Source organism: Miscanthus floridulus, chromosome 18 (assembly GCF_019320115.1).
Source record: "Miscanthus floridulus cultivar M001 chromosome 18, ASM1932011v1, whole genome shotgun sequence".
Lineage (NCBI taxonomy): Eukaryota > Viridiplantae > Streptophyta > Magnoliopsida > Poales > Poaceae > Miscanthus > Miscanthus floridulus.
Genome location: NC_089597.1, coordinates 38948485 through 38968924, shown reverse-complemented (window position 1 = coordinate 38968924; position 20440 = coordinate 38948485). Strand labels below are relative to the sequence as shown.

The 20440-nt window shown below is 50.7% G+C and overlaps 1 protein-coding gene across 1 annotated transcript; it reads right to left on the bottom strand.

The window, feature by feature from the left end:
* Window positions 1-1055: 1055 nt before the first annotated feature.
* On the bottom strand, window positions 1056-3101 carry LOC136521412 (E3 ubiquitin-protein ligase ATL31-like). Its single transcript, XM_066515150.1, has one exon. The coding sequence runs from the start codon at window positions 2851-2853 to the stop codon at window positions 1525-1527; it is 1329 nt and encodes a 442-aa protein (XP_066371247.1). The 5' UTR covers window positions 2854-3101; the 3' UTR covers window positions 1056-1524.
* Window positions 3102-20440: the final 17339 nt, after the last annotated feature.

Here is a 20440-nt window from a genome sequence, read left to right as displayed (position 1 = left end):
GAGTACGAAGAAAGGAGACGAGTTTTGAGCTAGCTTCGAGAGATGCCGCCAACGATTGGCCTCTAGCACAAATGAACGGAGATGCTGCCAACGGTTGGCTTCTAGCATCAAGGGAGATGCTGCCAATTTGGACTTGGCTGTGTAGCCAGAAGGCCAAGGGCCGGTTTGGACTTGGCTCTGGGAAATAAAAGAGGATACCTGGGTGCTCTTGCTCAGGGTGAAGAGAGCGACGAGCAGGAAGGCAGCAGCAGTGGCGGCTGTTTTGGGCCTTAGGGATTTGAGAGAAATCCTTGTGAGGATGCTTGTGTGATGCATCCTGTAAACATCCTGGAGTAATAAAGATCAATGTTTGCAAACTGATCCGCTGGTATTAGGCTTGGTAGTATAACAGTTTGTCATCTTTGTCCTGGTTGAATATTTATAGCAACTATGTGTGCCGAGTAAAATTAATAGTCTGTGCATTATATGTTTTGAGCTCTTCTTTGCTTGTGCTATAAACACAAATGGGTTAAAAGTATAAGTTTCCGTCTTAGCACAGCAGCAGTCTTCCAATTTGATTCTATGTCAATTAAGGACTATGAAGTTGCTTATAATTTCTGCTAATTAATTTTCGTCACTACCTGACACAGCGTACTTGTTATTTTTGTATCTCAAGCTCTAGACCTCTGTTTGACGTGATTCTAGTTGGGTTAGCTCAAGAATTTCATTTAATTTAATCTGTAAGAATCTGAGGTCAATTAGAGCTATGAATTTGTGTCAAGAATATTTTAGTGAAGGCATTGTGTTCTGCCTGGAATTGTAAACAAGGTTTGAATAGGCCTTAGTTCATAGGGGGAAGTGTTAAATTTTATTTTTTGACTTTCGCAATCATTCACCCCCTCTGATTGCCTATTTTAGTGTGAATCGATCCTACATTTTGACGGGAGAGTTCGTATGTTTGAGGCGACAGTGCTCTGTTGGTTTGTTGCATAACTTCAAAACCATCCATCTCCGTCCGGTAAGTAGGATAAACCATGTGCCAGTGTGGACGAAAAGACACAATAATCAGTCAACACTTATCTCAATCTTTTTTCTAAATCTATTTAAATACTAATTTCTCAAGTAACCCAGCCCAAGTTCAGGTACTACTAGTATCTTACACCTCCAATTCTTCAACGGCAACGAAAGAAATGAATCAAGAACTCTCTTTTTTTTTCAAAGAAATACTAGACGCTAAGACAAAAGATTTTAAAAAGAAAACTATTTGCAGCTGAGCGACGGAATCACCGCTTCCGCGGTGCGTTCCCACTCGCGTGCGACCCGCTTCGTCTCGCGGTCGCGGATCACATTCACATGGCGATGGATTGTGGATGCGTCTGCAGATCGCTCCAGACATGCAGCGTCTCGTCTCGTCCCAATTCTCTCGTCGCGCATTGATACGCCACCAGAGTCCAGACCACGTGCAGTGTCCGTGCGACATGGCTGCCGTTGCCATTTCAACGGACGAATGGGGCAAGTAGGCGAGCAGCACATGCGAGCGCACGCTCAAGCCTGCCGCTGCCGGGCGATCGCCTTCTCCTCGTCGTCGTCGTCCTCCGTCTCGCTGTCGCCGGCCGCGGCGCCGACTCTGGCGGCCGTCACGGCGGGGGCGACGCCGCTGAGGCAGTCGAAGCGCACGCTGCCTTTAGCTGGGATCACCGAGCCTTCCGACGCGCCGCCCGTCTTTTCACGCCTGGTTCTCGTGGACCCTCCCGTCGTCCCCGCTGCCACGGCCGCCGCCTCCAGGTCGGGCGCCCTCCTCGACGACGCGGACCAGAACGGGACCCGCGAGGAGAGGGTCCGGGTGATGAACGACGGCCACCGGTCCGACCTCCCGAGCCGCGCGCTCCTGGAGCCGCCGTTCCCGCGGGCGTCACGCTCACGCGGCCCCGTGCGGCGCAGGCTCTCCTCGCCGGCCGCGGCGACCATCTCCCTGCGCACGTGCTCCGGCAGCCGAAGCGTGAACCGCTCCAGGTCGCCGTCGAGGCGCGTGGCGAGGGAGTGGCCTGTCGAGTGCGACCGCGGGACGGGCACGGGCGGCGCCGCCGGCCGCCCCGACCGGGACCGCACCGCGCGGCGCTGGCTCCCGATCCGCTCCAGCTCCATCGCCACCTCCCGGCGCCTCCTGTCCTCCTCCTCGTCCTCCTCCTCGGCGCCATCGTGGCTCACGTCGATGGCCACCTGATCCTGCTGCTGCTGCTGCGCCTCCCCCGTCGCCTCACCGGAGCTGGCAGCCTCAGCCGCGGCGGGCTCCTCGGGATCCAGGTTGCACCGGCAGACGGGGCACGTCACGTGGCCGGCGAGCCACTCGCTGATGCAGTCCGGGTGGAAGGCGTGGCTGCAGCTGGGCAGCAGCCGGAGCTCCTCGTCGTCCTCGAACTCGCTGAGGCAGACGGCGCACTCGAGCGCGGCGTCCTTGCCGCCGCCGACCCGGAGCGCTTTCGCGTCGGCGTACCTCATCGTCGGGAACGACGCGACCACGGCGGGGTCGAGCCCGCGCTGCTGCTGCTGGTTCCGCTGCTCCTCCCGCGACAGAACGAGCAGCGCGGCGGCCGGGATCCCGGGCCCCGTCGAGGCGCCGCGCCCGCACCGACGCATGTACACGGAGAAGAAGCCGATGAAGACGAAGGCCGCGATGAGCGCCACCAGCAGCACGACCATGGGAGCGCTGAAGCTGGGCGCCTGGCCCGGCATGCCACTTCCGCCGTCACCGTTATCCTTGTCCCGCGACGGGCTCTGCTGCGCGGCGGCGGGAGCGTCGAGCAGCAGCAGTAGCAAAAGCAGCGTGACCACGGCGAGCGGCGACGACGTCGCATGTTGGCGAGGCGTCGTCATCTGGCGGTGGTGGGTGGGCGGGGTGCGTTTCTTGGTCGAAGTCGATGGCGCGCGCGCGGTTGTGCATAATAGAGTGGTGACTGGTAGAGGGCCAGGGGTGAGGGAAACGGAAATGGTGCGGTCGTGGCGTCTGGTTGCCGAGCGGCGAGCAGTCGCGGTCGCACGTCAGTCTGATGGGTTCGGGGCTTTCGGTACCGGGGTTTTGGCGTCCGCGACCATCCAGCCATCCAGGTGTCCGGAATAGGTCGCACACCCGTACCGTACCCGTGCATGGGTTGGACATTGGACTCCGCAGACGCCGAGAGGCGAACGGTGTGGGGGAGAAACACATGCAAACCATTCAAAGCATAAGCCTGTTATCAGAGGAAATATATCCATGGTATTGATGCTTTGGTTGTGCAGCAGTGCACTGGGATGCCTTGTGTTGGTACGGGAAGTTGGGAACTATGGATGTCCGTTAAGTACGAACTAGATTATTGATGAGCTGCAAGTATCGGTAACGCTAAAGAGCGGGCGTCCGTGCATCTGGGCGTCGCTTTCCGCGCCTGCACACTACTAACCCAACAACCCAACAGGTCTCCCCATCTCTTACAACTAAAAACTAAAGAGTAGACATCATTTTCACGTCTCATTTCAACGTGGGTCCATCATCCTGCATGCTGCGATCCCGCACCCTCGCTTGGCTCGTCGGTCTGCCGGACGCCTACGATCCTGCCAGGCCCTCGCGTGACGCCGGCAAGAAAGGAAACTTCCTCGCGTGAATGCTCCATCTGGCAAGAAAGGAAACCACGCTCCCAATCAACTTCCCAGTCGCGCGCGCTCCAGATCTCACTCCCCATCCCACGCGGTCTCCACCTGCACCCCCGATCTTCACCAACGCTTGGCCACCGCCACCGGTTCCTCGCGACCCGCGTTTCAGGCCTTCACCGCGCAGGCGAGGTCACCGCCAATGCCCCCGTCCGCTTCGGGCCTTTGCCGTGGCCTCATGCAACCCGCGTGCAGGGATTTCATCATAACCTTTGATCGGACTGACCACCCAGAAGGCATCCTACAGCCAGGAAGATATCCGCTCGTGGTCGACCTGATCATCGGCACGAAGCAGCTCACCAAGGTGCTGATGGATGGAGGCAGCGACCTCAACATCATGTACGTTGAAACGCTCGACGCCATGGGCATCAACCGATCGCGCATCCGGTCGATTGGCGCACCTTTCCACGGCATCGTGCCTAGAAAGCAGGCCATGCCTCTTGGGCAAATCGATCTGCCCGTCACCTTCGGGAATTCGACCAATTATAGGATGGAGACCCTTACCTTTGAGGTGGTCGGGTTTCACGGGACCTACCACGCCATCCTAGGACGTCTATGCTATGCGAAGTTTATGACCATCCCTAACTACACCTATCTAAAGTTGAAGATGCCGGATCCATGCGGGGTCATCACCATTGGCACCTCCTTCTAGCGCGCCTACGAGTGCGAGGTCGAGTGCTACGAACACGCCATGGCAATTATCGTCTCCAAAGAGCTTGCGGCCATCAGGGAGGAGGTCGTCGAAGAAACGCCTGACCCCAAGCGGCCGGCTAGGTCTTTTGAGCCTATAGAAGGCGCCAAGGAGGTCCTCATAGACCCCAACGGCTCCAAGGGCAAAGTGGTGCGCATCGGCACCACGCTTTCCTCCAAATAGGAAAGCGCGCTCGCCGATTTTCTCCGCGCCAACGGAGACATCTTTGCATGGAGACCCTCGAACATGCCAGGCATTCCGAGAGAAGTCACCGAGCACGCCTTGAAGATCAGGCCAGGCTCCAAGCCGGTGAAGCAGCACCTGCGTTACTTCAACGAGGAGAAACGTAGGGCCATCGGCGAGGAGATTGCGAAGCTTTTGGCGGCCGGGTTCATCAAGGAAGTATACCACCCCGAGTGGTTTACCATCCTGTTCTTGTACGAAAAAAGAGTGGAAAATAGAGAATGTGTGTTGACTACACGGGTATCAACAAAGCGTGTCCAAAGGATCTGTTTTCTTTACCACGCATAGACCAAGTACGACCTCAGGGTGCGAAATCCTTTGCTTCCTTGATGCGTACTCTGGGTGCCATCAAATCACGATGAAAGAGTTCGACCAGCACATGACATCTTTTATCACTCCATTTGGATCGTTCTGCTACGTCACAATGCCGTTTGGCCTGAAGAACGCGGGAGCTACGTACCAACGCTACATGCTCAAGTGTTTTAGGGATCTCATATCGGGCAAACCGTTGAGGCCTACGTGGATGACATCGTGGTCAAGTCCAAATGGGCTGACCTGGTCATAGCCAACCTTGAGCGGACCTTTATGAAACTCTGAGCAAACGGCATCAAACTCAACCCCGAGAAGTGCGTTTTTGGGGTCCCGAGGGGTATGCTGCTGGATTTTATCGTCTCCAAGCATGGCATCGAAGCCAATCCGGAGAAGATCTCGGCCATCACGAGGATGGGCCTGATTCAGAACATAAAGGGGGTACAACGAGTTACAAGGTGCCTCACCGCACTCAGCCGCTTTATCTCGCGCCTCGACGAATAAGGTCCCTCCCTCTATCGGCTTGTGAAGAAGGCCGACCGTTTGAAATGGATGCCCGAGGCCTAGGAGGCACTTGACAAGGTCAAGCAGCTTCTGACGAGGGCCCCGATCCTAGTTTGCCCGACCAACGGGGAACCGCTTCTGCTCTACATTGCGGCCACCACACAAGTGGTCAGCGCCGCCCTGGTGGTAGAGTGAGGAGAAGAGGGACACGCCCTCAAAGTATAGCATCTCGTGTGCTTCATTAGCGAGGTCTTGTCTGATTCCAAGATTTGCTGCCCCTAAATCCAGAAACTCCTATACGCCATCCTTATCGCTAAGAGGAAATTGCATCACTACTTCGAGTCGCATCTAGAGATGGTCATGACGTCCTTCCCTCTCGGTGAGGTCATCCAAAACCAGGATGCCACAGGAAGAATCATGAAGTGGGCACTTGAGCTGATGGGTCAAGGCATTTCATATGCCCCTTGGACGACCATCAAGTCCCAAGTGCTGGCTGATTTCATTGCAGAGTCGACTGAGATCCAAATGCCACTAGCGATCATCTACCAAGAGTACTAGATGATGTACTTCGATGGATAGCTGATGAAGAAAGGCGCCGGCGCAGGGCTGGTCTTTGTTTCGCCCCTTGGGGTATGCATGAGGTACATGGTTCACATCCATTTCCCCTCCTCCAACAATGTGACCGATTATGAGGCACTCATCAATGGCCTACGCATCGCCATCGAGTTGGTTATCCGACGGCTTGACGTCTAGGGCGACTCCCAGCTAGTCATCAACTAAGTCATGAAGGAATCAAGCTACCACAATGCCAAGATGGCTATATATTGTCGAGAAGTCTGCCAGCTGAAGGACAAGTTCGACGGGCTCGAGCTCAATCACATCTCGAGGCGTCTCAATGAGGCGGCTGATGCGCTGGTGAAAATGGCATCCGGCCGAGAGCCGATGCTGACGAGCATCTTCGTCAGCGATAAGTATAAGCCCACGGTTCGCTATGAGGAGCCAAAATAGACCGGTGATGGGCCACCTACCTTGGGCTTGGGGGCTAACCAGCCGGTGGCTCCATCTGACCCTGAAGTCATGGAGCTTGACGAGGATCCAGCGACAGAGCTTGACCCTCTGGCCAACTGGAGGACACCTTACCTCAACTACCTCCTCTATGAGGCGCTGTCCACGGACAAAACGGAGGCTCGGTAGCTCATGCATCATGCCCAGTCCTTTGTCGTTATTAAGGGTGAGCTCTATAGGTAAAGCCACACTGGGATCCTACAGTGTTGCATCCCCATCGAACAAGGGAAGCAGTTGCTGAGTGATATCCACAGTGGGGTCTACGGGCACCATGCTGCACCTAGGTCCTTGGTCGGAAACACATTCCGACAAGGCTTCTACTGGTCGACCGTAGTGGCTGACGTTGAACATATTTTGCGCACCTATGAAGGGTGTCAATACTATGCTCGGTAGACCCACCTATTAACCCAAGCACTTCAAATGATCCCCATCATGTGGCCATTTGTGGTCCAGGGGCTCGATCTGGTTGGACCTCTCAAGAGGGCACTCGGGGGCTATACGTACTTGCTTGTTGCCATAGATAAGTTTATAAAGTGGATAGAGGCTTGATCGATCTCTGTGATCAAGTCTGAGCAAGCCGTGCTGTTCTTCCTTGACATCGTCCATCGCTTTGGAGTTCCAAACTCCATTATCATGGACAGCGACACACAATTCATTGGGAAAAGTTCCTCTAATTCTACGATGCATACCATATCCGTGTTGATTGGTCTGCCATGGTGCACCCCCGCACGAATGGGAAGGTGGAGTGCATGAACAGCATGGTCCTACAAGGCCTCAAGCCTAGGATCTTCAACCGGCTGAACAAGTTTGGCAGACGATGGGTCGTGGAGCTTCCCACGGTGCTCTAGAGCCTGAGGATGACCCCCAGCCGGGCCACCGGCTACACGCCATTTTTATGGTCTATGGTTCTAAGGCTATCCTCCCAACCAACCTTTATTATGGAGTGCCGAGGGTCAGGGCATACGACAAACAGGGAGCCGAGGCGTCCCTCGAGGATGCCATGGACCAGCTAGATGAAGCGCGTGACATTGCCCTACTCTGCTCGGCCAAGTACCAGCAAGCGTTATGTCGGTACCACAACCGTCGAGTGTGGGGTCAGGACTTCAACATCGGGGACCTGGTGCTGCACCTCGTCCAGAGCAACAAGAACCGCCACAAAGCTCTCTTCACTGTGGGAGGGACCGTACGTCATCATGGATGTGCTCCGACTAGGCATCTATAAGCTCAGGACCATCGACGGTGAAGTCTTCGTCAACGCATGGAACATCAAACAGCTACATCGCTTTTACCCTTAATCTACGCACGCTTTCTCTTATCGGTTTCGCTATCGACTCCTCGATAACACCCGACCCCAGCAACGGCAAGGGGTAGGGCCTCACTCGAGGGCTGATAAGAGTATATCCATCCAGTAGACATTCTCTTTGCCTGACCCTTTCTCATGTTAAGATCTAGAAGCAAGGGTTGTGGAAACAAACGCTGAGTAAAACTGGTCGGACCGCAAGAAACCTACGCCCCAGCGGCTACGACATTTTTTCTCACCAGCATGAATAGAGTTTTTTGCCCACACCCTGAGCTTTTTAGCCTTAACTACAGAAAGAGTCAGAACACATTAAAGAGTATATCTATCCGGTAGAGATGCTCTATGCCTGACCCTTTCTCATGTGAAGTTCTAGAAGCAAGGGTTGCAGAAATGAACGTTGAGTAAAATTGGTCGCACTACAAGAAACCTACGCCCCAGCGGCTACGACGTTTTTGCTCATCAGTGTGATCAGAGTTTTTTCGCCTGCACCCTGAGCTTTATAACCTTAACGATGGAAAGGGTCAGAACACATTAACCTTTTTATATAAAAAGGGGAGAAGAGCTAAAAATCTATTTGGCCATAACAAAATTTAAGAGCTTGTCCAGTTATTGTATGTTCACTGCCTAGCTTATCTACCTAACAAATTTCTTGGGGGGTTGATCCCATCCTCTATCTCCATAGGTAAGTCCTAAGCTAGAGGGGCCACCTCCTTCTCGATGTCATCTAACGTAGCGTCGGTGTAGACAGGCACGAGAACCATCACAGGTAAGGTGGGATATGGAGCTGAAAATGCTCCTATGGCCCATTTAGGCCTAGGAGTACGAAGGCTAGCCCTCCGACGGGTTCACAGCCGCTCTGGGGTGCCCTTAGAGCGAGGGGTGGAAAAGGATGGGCTCACTAGTGGCCAGTACCCGAATGCACAAGCACCACTGGCCTCCCGTCCCACGTTCAAGTCTTGGTCGATTCCTAGTCCATGGTTTTTTCTCGAAGAAAGGCAATGAGCCCTTGGGACCGGTCGAACGGACCCAAGAACTATATGGATTGGCCACTGAGAATCTAGAGTCAGTCACCAACTGACCCATGCCAGACTCCCATGAATGGGAAACTAGGGCCCCACTCAGACTAGCCCATTAAAAGCTCACCAAGCACCATGTTTCATCCATCGAGGAAAAATGTGGCACAACTCAGCCCCTCCATTTTATCAAAAAATGCTTAAGGGATGACGGTCACAAAGACGAGCTGTCCCCTCAACCGGACTCCTACAACGCGCGGGGGATCGCAAGGAGACCGAATGCATGGTTATAGGACGATGGCTCGGATCCTAGGGAGGGTGTACGTAGAAAAACTAAGAATATCATATCTGAAACAAAAAAATGCTTTCTCTTACCTGTTTCGCTATCGTCTCCTCGATCTTTAGTGAAACCTGACCCTAGCAACAATAAGAGGTGGGGCCTCACTCAAGGGCTGATAAGGGTATATATATACCCTTTTTGAAATAGTCACCGTGCCCGACCCTTTCTCATGTTAAAAACCTAGAGCCAAGGTTTGTAGAAATAAATGCTGAGTAAAACTAGTCGAACTGCAAGAAACCTACACCCCAAAGGCTACGGCGCTCTTGGTTACTAGCATGATCAGAGTTTTTTTGCCTACACCTTGAGCTCTATAGTCTTAACAACATGAAGGGTCAGAGCGCTTTAACCCTTTTTACACATAAAAAGGGAGAGAACAAATTTGTTCAACCGAAATAAAAGAACAAGCTTGTTTAGACGAAACAGAAGGGTTGGAACTTGTTCATTTACTACAAATGCGCCATATGACCTATCTGACTAAACTAACCCCTCGGGGGAGGATGATTTCATCTTCTATCTTGGTAGAAAGGTCATGCACCAGGGGCCACCTCCTTCTCGATGTCATCCAACTCGACATCAGTATAGATGGGGCGAAGCCTTAGCTCATCGTCGCCAGATTGATGTTCTCATAATGAGAATGGGCGATCATGAATGATCGGTGAATGCCAAAGTGAAGTGCGCCCCTTGCCATATCACGTGCCTAGTCCGTGATCTAGGTGGCGTGAACTATAAGCGACCTTGTCTCCTGCTTCGGGGCTAGCTCGAGCTCATCGTAGACCAGCTGGATGGCGACACGTAGGTTGCCGTGTTCGTCGCTCTCCTTTTGGAGGGTGTCCTCCACCTTGATGAGCTCATTCTCCAGGTCGTAGCTCTTCACCACCTCCACCCCGAGCTTGTCGTAGAGACCTACCCAAGTCACGTATCGACTGTGTCAAAAGGCTTACCATGGATTCTAGGGAGAAAAGACAACAAGGGAAACTAGAGACTTATCATTTACGTCCACCCAAAGCCTGCCCACCTCATCATGCTACTGGGTCACCTCAGTCTCTAGGCACCGGACCTCTTCTTGGCGTTGACCGACCTCCATGGAAAGCCTAGAGGACATGCCCTTAGCTACAACCTTTAGGTCCCTTTCCCTTTGAAGCTCATCCTCGAGGTGGTCGATTCGCTACTGAGCGTCGGTGCGCTCCTGGTGAGCCAAGCCAATCCCTATGTAGAGCTCCTCTATGGCCCAGAGCAAATTGTCCTGCTCCTTCCATTGCCGCTCGGCCTCCATGGCATCCATGCATGCCCTCCTCTTTGGCCTAGAGCAAATCGTCCTGCTTTGCTCCTTCCATTGCCGCTTAGCCTCCATGGCATCCGTGCACGCCCTCTTGATCAGGGCCATGAGCTTCTCCTCGGCCTTGCGGGCATCATTGCAAGCATCCTTCTCCCTGACTTGGAGGTTGGCCACCTCTGAGGTGGCAGGGGCAAGCTCAGCCACCTCCTAATGGGCGACAGCGAGCTATGAGGCTAGCCTCTCACTCCACCACATCTCCTTAGCAAGGAACTAGGACTTCTCCTAGCTATGGGCCATAAGGATTTGTGAAGAAGACAAGACTTAGAGGCATGGAAAGAGAACATGGGGGTTGAAAGCATGGTCATATCATACCTGGCCAATCGGAGCGACAATGTTGTGCATCGAGCTCAGCATGGTGGTTAGGGCGCGAACCACGTCTCAAACCTCCATGTGGATGCTCCCTCATTCCATCTCCTCTGTTGCTTTATTGAGGATAGCCACCCAAACCAGAGACCAGGACGTACCCGCGTCGACCTCAAGTGACGCCAACATCTCTTACGGCGGTAGCTCCTCTAGAGTGGCTCCTCTAGCGATAGAGGGGTGGGTGATGCAAACATGGAGGCCTGCCCTATCGCCACATCCGTGAAGGATGCCTTGGGTGCACACCCTTCCGTTTGCCCCACCACAAACATAGCCACCTACAAGGACGATGGCTCTAGCAGTGCCTCCCCTACCTGTGACGTCAAGGACATGATCGGCTGCGTCATGCCCACCACAGGTGTCCCGGACGCACCCTCCTCCACCTACTCTCCCATGGACGCAGCCATCGACTGTGCCTCCCCGGTCGACACCATGGCCACCCCAACACCACTCACGCTCACCATCGGTGTGGCGCTAACTGGCTCCTGGCGCATTTGTTGGAGAAGGATCTTTTTCGGAGCGAGCCATAGGAGAGCCCCACGTCCTCCGACACTGCAAGGGACATGGCGGTCAGTTCACAGTAAAAATTTGTTAGGACAAAAAAACTCTTGACTCATCTTGATGCCATCATGCGAGAATGTTTTGGGGCCGGCTTTTTCGACCCTGGTTGCTCCTCGTTGGCACGTTGCCATTTCAAGCCCTTCCTTGGCTCGGAGGGCTCAGTCAAATAAGAACGGCCGCCTCCCACCGACTTCAGAGGCACCGCCGAGGGCTCTGACAGAGTGGGGTGACCTATTTCCACTGGCTCTGGGGCCACCATCGAAGGCCCAGACGAGGCGAGGTGGCATGATTCTACCGGTTCTGAGGCTGCCGTCGAAGCTCCAAACAGGGCAGGGCATTTTGATTTCTGCCAGCTCCGGGGCATGTACTTCCCCTCCTATCCCATGGCATGCCATAGAAAGGGCCCCATCCCTAGCAAGATCATCCCACTGGTTGGGCGACATGGAGCCATCCTCCTCCTCCTACTCCTCTTCTTCTTCTTCCTCCTCGTCTTCCGACGAACCTTGATGCCGCTTCCCTCACTATAGCTTCGCTTGCTGCTTCGACCGCTGTTTCTTCTCCTCGTCATCCTTCTTCTTCTTCCTTCATTCATCCATGACATGGTTCACTGCCCTATGGCCGCGTGCTCTAGCAGCGGCACGATAGAGTCCGAGAAGACTAAACCTGCTGGCAGCTCAATGAAGCCCACATCCGGCCGCATCACAGGATGCCCTAGGATTAGGAACATGGTGTCGGCCTCCCCTGTGGCCTCCTTGTTGTGTTGTGAGACCTCACTATCATGGAGGAGCCCCTAGGCAAGCATCATCCCAATGAGCTGCATGTTGGGCGTCATCCCGTACAGCGGGAGGACGTGCGCCATCAGGGGCACCACCCTCCTCGCATGATACTCCTTGATGATGCCAGCCCCGCAGAGGCCATGGGTCTTTAGGAACATGGTGGCCTCGAGGAGGTCACACATCCTCTTCTTCTTCTTGATGAGTGTCCCCCATGGCCATGACGGTGGTACCTCTTTGAAAGGTCCTTGTTTGGTTTTGGTAATTGAGTGACAACCTAGATGGACTAATTGTGTTTATGTGAGATACACATGTGATTAGTCCACAGGTACATGTGTGTGAGCAACATATGCCATGAAGGTGAAAATGGCTTGGAGATGTTGCAAAGCTCACACATGTGATGATGAAGGAGCTTAAATGCACATGAGACATGACATTGAGTCATGTGATCAAGGTGGAGAAGATCAAGACAAGACTTGGCTTGATGGACCGGTTGCAAGCGTGAAGGGCAAGTCAAAGGCTTTGGAGTGATGGACCATGTGGCAGTGAAGCTTGAGCAAGACTTGGCACCGATGGACGATGGCAACGGCGAAGAGCAAGTAGAGTCAAGATCGATGAACCAATATGATCATATGATGATATGAAGTGGATCATATCATTGTTGATTGTGTTGGTGCATGTGTTGCATCAACATTGGAGGAGATGGAATGGAATGCGCAAGGCAAAGGTATAACCTAGGGCATTTCATTTTATCGGTCATAGGTGTGTAGAGAAGTTTATGACCAGGTTTAGGATAGATGGCCGTACTATCAAGAGGGGCAAACTTGTTTGCATATCGGTCATCTAGTGCCACTCGAGTGATCTAACTTTGCATTGTCGCTAGGATCGAGTGGTGTGGCAAGTTGAGTTGCTAACATCCTTTGGGAAATGATTGTGAAAATGCTAACACACATACACATGGTGGTGTACACTTGGTGGTGATTGGCACATTTACAAAGGAGGTGGTGTTTGTAGGGTTGAGATGGGTTTGGGTCATTCGGCGCTTTCGGGAAAATGGAATGCCTATTTTCTATTGCGCTAGATGCAAATTCTGGTGGTTAGCACATTGGTGCAAGGGTGAAGAAGTTAGAAGTGAAAACGAGTTGGTCGCGAAGATGCCGGCGTCGGTCAACTGATCGGACGCTGGATCTGAATGCACCGGACGTTGGAAGGCTGCGTCCGATCAGGCTGACGTACGGTGACACAGTAACTGGAGTGTGACCGGACGCTGGCTGCGTCCGATCGCGTTCGACCGGACACGTCCGGTCATGCTCGGGAGCTTACTGGAAACGACTGGACACTGGGGGTTCAGCGTCCAGTTAGTTGAGTGCTACTGCGTCTGGTCAAGTCAAATGACCATTGGAACCAGGACACGTGGTCGTCTATGAGCGACCGGACGCTGAGGTCCAGCGTCCGGTCAACACGACCGGAGCGTCCGGTCGGCCCGACCGTTGCCCAGTGAAGGGGTAACGGCTAGTTTAGCCCTTGGGGCTATAAATAGAAGTGGCCTTCGGCCATGGCTGGTGCTGAGCACCTCAAGGGACTTAGTGTCCATGCTTGTGAGTGCTTGGGAGCCCTCCATCACACATATACTTGATAGTGATCATTCGATTGTGTGAGTGAGCGATTCTAGTGCGATTGCATCATGAGGTTGCATCGAGTGGCACTAGGTGATCGAGTTGCTAGCCGGTGGTGCTTGTTACTCTTGGAGGTTGCCACCTCCTAGATGGCTTGGTGGTGGTCTCCGTCGAAGCGTTCAAGAAGCTTGTGTGGCACTCCGGAGAAGTGCTTGTGAGGGGCATTGTGCTCGCCCCGCGGGAGCCACGAAGAGCAACTCTAGTAAAGCGTGTCATTGAGCTACCCTCACTCAAGGGATAGGTTCTTGCGGCACCCGACGTGCGGGCTTAGCGGGTGATGCTAATTAGCCGCCGAACCACCAAGTGAGCGGTCAACACAACGAGGACTAGCGCGTTGGCAAACACGTGAACCTCGGGAGAAAAATCATCGTGTCAACCTTATTCTTCCCATTGGTTTGCATCCCCGTTACACAAGCTTGCAATTACTTTTATACATATTAAGCTTGTGTAGTTGCTCTTGTAATTAGATAGCTTGTGTAGCTTCCTAATTACCTTCTTGCTTGTGTAGCATAGAAGTAGCTCCCTTGCGTGGCTAATTTGGTTTTAGTAACCTTGTTAGTCACATTGCTTAGTTTGTGTAGCTAAGTATTTGCGCTCTCTAATTAGGCATTGGTTGCCTTGTTATTGAGCATTGCTAGTGAGCATCGTTAGCTTTGTGCTTTTGCTTACTAGCATGTATAGGAGCTCCCTTGTCGCTTAAAGTACTAGTGGCCTAGGTTTGTGTAACCTTGCTCCTAGAATTGTTTAGGAGAGCTCTAGCTAGCCCGGCACCTTTGTTGCATAATTGTTATCTTTGCAAGGTGCTAGTGAACATATATAATGGGGTATAGTCTTGGCTAGACCGATAGTTTTAATTCCGCATTTGTATCGGTTAGCCGACGCAATTAAGTTTTAGAAAAGACTATTCACCCCCCCTCTAGTCGCCATCTCGACCCTTCACTCTTTGACCAAGTGCCCAGAGAAGATTGGCAAGGGGGCGGTAGGGTCATTCTTCAGGTATAACCAATACGAGTGCCACCCCTTACTGGATCTAGAGAGCTGGTAGGGCATGTACTCGGTCGTTCACTACCCCCAAAGGTGGATGCCCACGCATCCCATCGGCACCGGGGTCTCCCGACCTCTCTCTATTTCTTCTTTATCAAGGAGATAGAGAAGAAATTTCTCCATAGCTCAAAGTGGGCATCGATCCCTAGGTACCCCTCACACATCATGATGAAGGCCATGATGTGCTGGATCCCGTTGGGGTTCAAGTGCTATAGCTTGATCTGATAGTGGTGCAGTAGACCCCAGAAGAATAAGTGGGGAGGAACCACGAGTCCACGCTCGTGGAAGAGCATGAAGGAGATGATGTAGCCATCAGGCAACGCCGGTGCATCCTCATGGCTGTGCACAAGCTACTCCGCTGCATTGGTCCTCCCATAGAGAAGACCACGCTTGACAAGGCCCTCGATACGTGCATGGGTAACATCAAAGCAGTACCATGAGTACATGGAGGATGGAGGTGGCTATGGAGAAGCAAAGGCAGCAGCGAAGAAGCGGAAGCTACAGATCTAGGGCTTTGGCGGTGGATTAGCAAGCACGACAAATCCAAAAGGCGGCGATGGAGAAACATAGAAGGTAAGGCTATGGTTTTGGTGTGCAAAAATATAAAGGGGGAGGCCACTATTTATAGGATGGAGTGGGGTGAGAAGGCAAACCGTCCGCCTAGGTTCACACACCCGCTGTGCCATGTCATGTCACCTCCCTCCGAAGATCGTGCACACGCTATCTCTGGCCGCGCTCTCAATGGACATGCCGGATGATGGTTCGCCCGGTCGATGGGCCAAGAACCATCGTAGGTAAGGAGGGATACAGAGCTAAAAATGCTCCTACGGCCCATTTAGGCCTAGGAGTTCAAATGCTAGCCCTCCAGTGGGTTCACTGTCGCTCTGGGCGCCCTTAGGGTGAGGGGTGGAAAGGGATAGGCCCACTAGCAGCAAGTACTCAGGTGCACGAGCGCCGTGAGCATCCTGGCCCATGTTCGAGTCTTGGTTAGTTCCCAGTCCATGGTTTTTCCTCTAAGAAAGGCAACGAGCCCTTGGGACTGGTCGAATAGACCCGAGAACTATATCTCTTTCTCAGATCATGATACATTTTGTTGCTACCCGGATGAATGGAGTATCTGGTAGAATGAGCTTCATCAAGAATCTACTTTCGCAGCTCTGGATTTTTGGGTACTACCAATCTATCCTTGAACCATACGACATTTGATTCATCAATCTTAAAACATGTTGATCTCCCAGATCTGACTTTATCCTTAATATGGGCTATGCCCTTACTTTTCTGTTGAGCGGCAATAATCTGATCTTTGATAAAGGACTCAACTACAATGTTGGACAGGGAACCTTGTTCTATGATTTGTAAATTTAGATGCTCCATCTCTTGACACAATGTTCGCTGCATAGGTTCTACAATTAGGCAATGACAATGACTCTTGCGACTCAGGGCATCGGCAACCACATTAGCCTTGCCTGGATGATAGTGCATTTCTAAATCATAATCTTTAATAAGTTCCAACCATCTTCTTTGCCTCATATTCAACTCTGACTGGGTGAAGATGTATTTCAAACTTTTGTGATCCGTATAGATATGACATATATTGCTCAATAAATAATGTCGCCAAACCTTGAGTGAATGAACAACAGCAGCTAATTCAAGATCATGGGTGGGATAATGTTCTTCATGCTTCTTGAGTTGTCTGGAAGCGTATGCTATGACTCTGCCTTCTTGCATAAGAATACAGCCAATACCAATTCCAGATGCATCACAATAGATATCAAATGGCCTCTCGATATCAGGTTGTGCTAAGACTGGTGTAGTTGTCAGCAACTTCTTCAATGTCTGAAAGGCCTCTTCACATTCTGTTGACCATACAAACTTAGTTTGATTTTTCAACAGTCCAGTAATTGGCTTTGTAATTCTAGAGAAGTCAGGGATGAACCGACGATAATACCCTACCAACCCTAGAAAACTACGAACTTGATGAATAGTGGTAGGTGCTTTCCAGTTAAGGACTTCTTCTACCTTACTCGGATCAATAGCTATACCTTCAGCAGATAGCACATGACCCAAAAATTGTACTTCCTCCAACCAAAATGCACATTTGCTGAATTTGACATATAATTGGTGATCTCTTAATCTTTGTAGAACAATACGGAGATGTTCCACATGTTCCTCTTTGCTCTTAGAGTAGATAAGAATGTCATCAATAAACACCACGACAAACTTATCCAACTCGGGCATGAAAACTGAGTTCATCAGGTACATGAAATGAGCCGGGGCATTGGTCAGCCCAAAAGACATGACTAGATACTCATATAGTCCATATCGGGTAGTAAACGCTGTCTTTGGCACATCTTCACGTCTGATCTTAATCTGGTGATAGCCCAATCTCAAGTCTATCTTCGAGAATACCTTAGCTCCTGCAAGTTGATCAAAAAGCAAATCAATTCAGGGCAAGGGGTATTTGTTCTTGATGGTGACTTCATTTAATGGTCGATAGTCAACACATAACCTTAAGGTTTGGTCCTTCTTCTTCACAAAGATAGCAGGGCATCCCCAAGGTGATGAACTGGGTTGAATGAAATCATTGTCTAACAACTCTTGTAGTTGCATTTTTAGTTCTGCTAGTTCTTTGGGTGGCATCCTATATGCTCTTCTGGACACTGGTGCTGTCCCTAGTTTCAGATCAATTCTAAACTCTACATCTCGGTCTGGTGGCAGACCAGGCAGATCATCGGGAAAGACATCCATAAACTCACATACCACTAAAATTTTCTCGACTCCTTCAATAATAGTTGCACAGACTGTTTCCACTATACTCTTAGGAAAGGGAAGTTGGATGAGAAGTTGGGTTTTGCTGTCAGGTGCATTTACCCTTATGGTTCTATGCAGGACATCTATGATAGCCCCGTGTTGAGTTAACCAGTTCATACCAAGGATCACATCTATATCTTGATCCTTTAATATTAGCATATTGGTAGGGAACTCATAACCTCCCAAATCAATAGGTACATGCCGAACTACCTCCCTTATATAGATTCGTCCCTCGGGCGACTGTATATAATAGGGTTCTTTTGTTTCCCCAATAGCTATCCCATGTTTCACAACAAATGTACGATTGATAAATGTATGGGATGCACCAGAATCAAATAAGGTAATTGCAGGATGCTTAGCAATGGGAAACATACCCATCATAACTAGTTCTCCTTCTAAAATAGATTCCACTTGAGTATAGAAGACCCTTCCAGTTTTCCTCTCAGCCTGACCCTTCTGATTGTTCTGAGCATTGCCCTTGTACTGATTCTAAGCTTGATTAACAGGGGCTTTGGGTGCATCAGGATTATTCTTCCTAGGATACGGACATTCTCAGGAAAAGTGTCTGGGTTTACCACAATTATAGCATGGAAAATTGTGATTCTGGGGAGTAGCATTGCGGTTTGCATTATTTGTATTATTTTGCTGTTGCGGTGCTTGATGAGTATAAGGCGTATTAGTTGCAGGGCGAATGAAGATTTGCTGCCTGCTTTGGCCTTGTTATGGGCAAAATGGTGCACGACCATGATTCTGAGGATGGTATATGATCTTCTGATGCTTTCCACTTGACGATCCAGAAGCAAATATTTTCTTCTTCTTCGCCTCCTTGTGTCGGCGGTAATTCTCCTCTGAAGCGATAGCAATGTTAACTGTCTCGTGGTAAGTTGTGTTACCACAAGTTGCCATCATGGTCTGAAGTTTAGTGTTCAGGCCTCTAAGAAAATGATTCTTTTTCTTCCTGTCAGTATTCACATACTCAATAGCATACTACGACAGGTGGTTAAAATGCCCAACATAATGTATCACTGGGTGCTCCCCTTGCTTAAGAGCCAAGAACTCTTCTAACTTCATGGTCATCACACCGTCTGGAATATAGTGTGCCCTAAAGACATCCTTAAACTCCCTCCAGTTGATTTGGTGACCAGCGGGCTGTACTGCTACCAAATTTGCCCACCAGGCACCAGCAGCTCCTCAGAGTTACTGTGCTGCAAACCTTGGTTTCTAAACCTCGGTACAGTGAATCAGCTCGAACTTTTGCTCTATTGTCCTAAGCCAATCGTCTGCTTCTAAAGGTTCTTCTGCCTTAGAGAACACCAGTGGACATGTGTCAGTAAAATCCACATAGGTTGACTCGTCGTTTCCATTATTTCGACAGCCACGATTAGGGTATAGTGCCTGTTGGTTCTGCACCAATTCCCTTAACAGCCTAGCATTCTCTGCCGTTGCGTTGACAAGTGCGGCTATGGCATCTATCATAGTCGAAGGCATTGGTGGAGGATTTGGGCACTCATCATCGTCGTGCGAGCCACTAGCACCAGTTCGGATGATAGGACGAGGCATCTGTTAGAGAAACACATTTACTTACATTATTCTTTATTGAAAAGCATTTAAAAGGTTTCATGCTACAAAGGGTCCTTATTTATATTACATGTCTTGTATCCCACAAGACAACCCTGGTTTTCTAGGAAAGCAATAAAGGAACTACTTCTACTCCAAGCTTTCAGTCTTCTGCATCCGTGCCCATATCGGACGAAACCTCATCTTCATCTGAGAAGTACACTAACTCCTCAGGATCCTCCTCCTCTTCTTCATTCTTGACTTCTCCTAGAGCTACAATCATTTCTTCATCGGTAACTTCACCATCCCCATGAGGTGGATGAAGTTGAGCGTACAGTAGGTGGACATTCTCATGAAGAATGGCATTGTCCATCTCTAGATCTTCCACGTAGAACTCCAACTCATGGACACGTTCATTGGCCGCATCCTCTCATGTCCAGGCTTCATTCCGCAGCTCCATGGTCATGGTGATGCCCCTTTGCATTTCCGCCAACTCCTCTTGATCTTTGGCATGAGCTCGACGAAGAGTGTTGAGCTCCTTGTTAAGGTTCTCGATGTTGGCGGGGTTGCTTGAAGATCCTTCATCTCCTAGAGTCTTGGCACTACCTTCACCGAGCTCATGGTTTCTTGGTGCCAATTGATGATGAGGGACTCCATGAGGTCCGGTGGACTTGTGTGCGGTTTTTTTGGTCTTTGCCATAGCCTGTAGGATTTAAGATAGGACTATAAGAATAACTTGAGGATAATGGAGGTTAGCAAGAATGGGATTGACATTACTTACCCAACCACTATTAAGGGGATTTATTATGCAATGTGCTTAAACATGATGCATGAATCGATCTTACGAATCTAAGTATAATAGATTTATATAATCATAAGTACTAGATTTTTAATACATAGGACAAACCTAATCATATTATCCACCACAAACTTTCAAATAAGACAGGATTGAGTCTAGCTCAAAGGTAAGAAGAAAGAAATTGAACTTTCAAAATATCATGTTCACTTTCCTTGATCCAAATCATTTTGAAGGTTTTCCAAAGTAACCTACAATGATCTTAGATGAGAACTGCTCTGATACCAGCTATGGCAGAACCTCCTAAGAAATCAGGCCCACGTATAACTATCGTTGTCTCAACAGACCTTTGATAGCGTACACAAGTTCCCAACAACTTAAAAGGTCTATCGGGTGTCCTC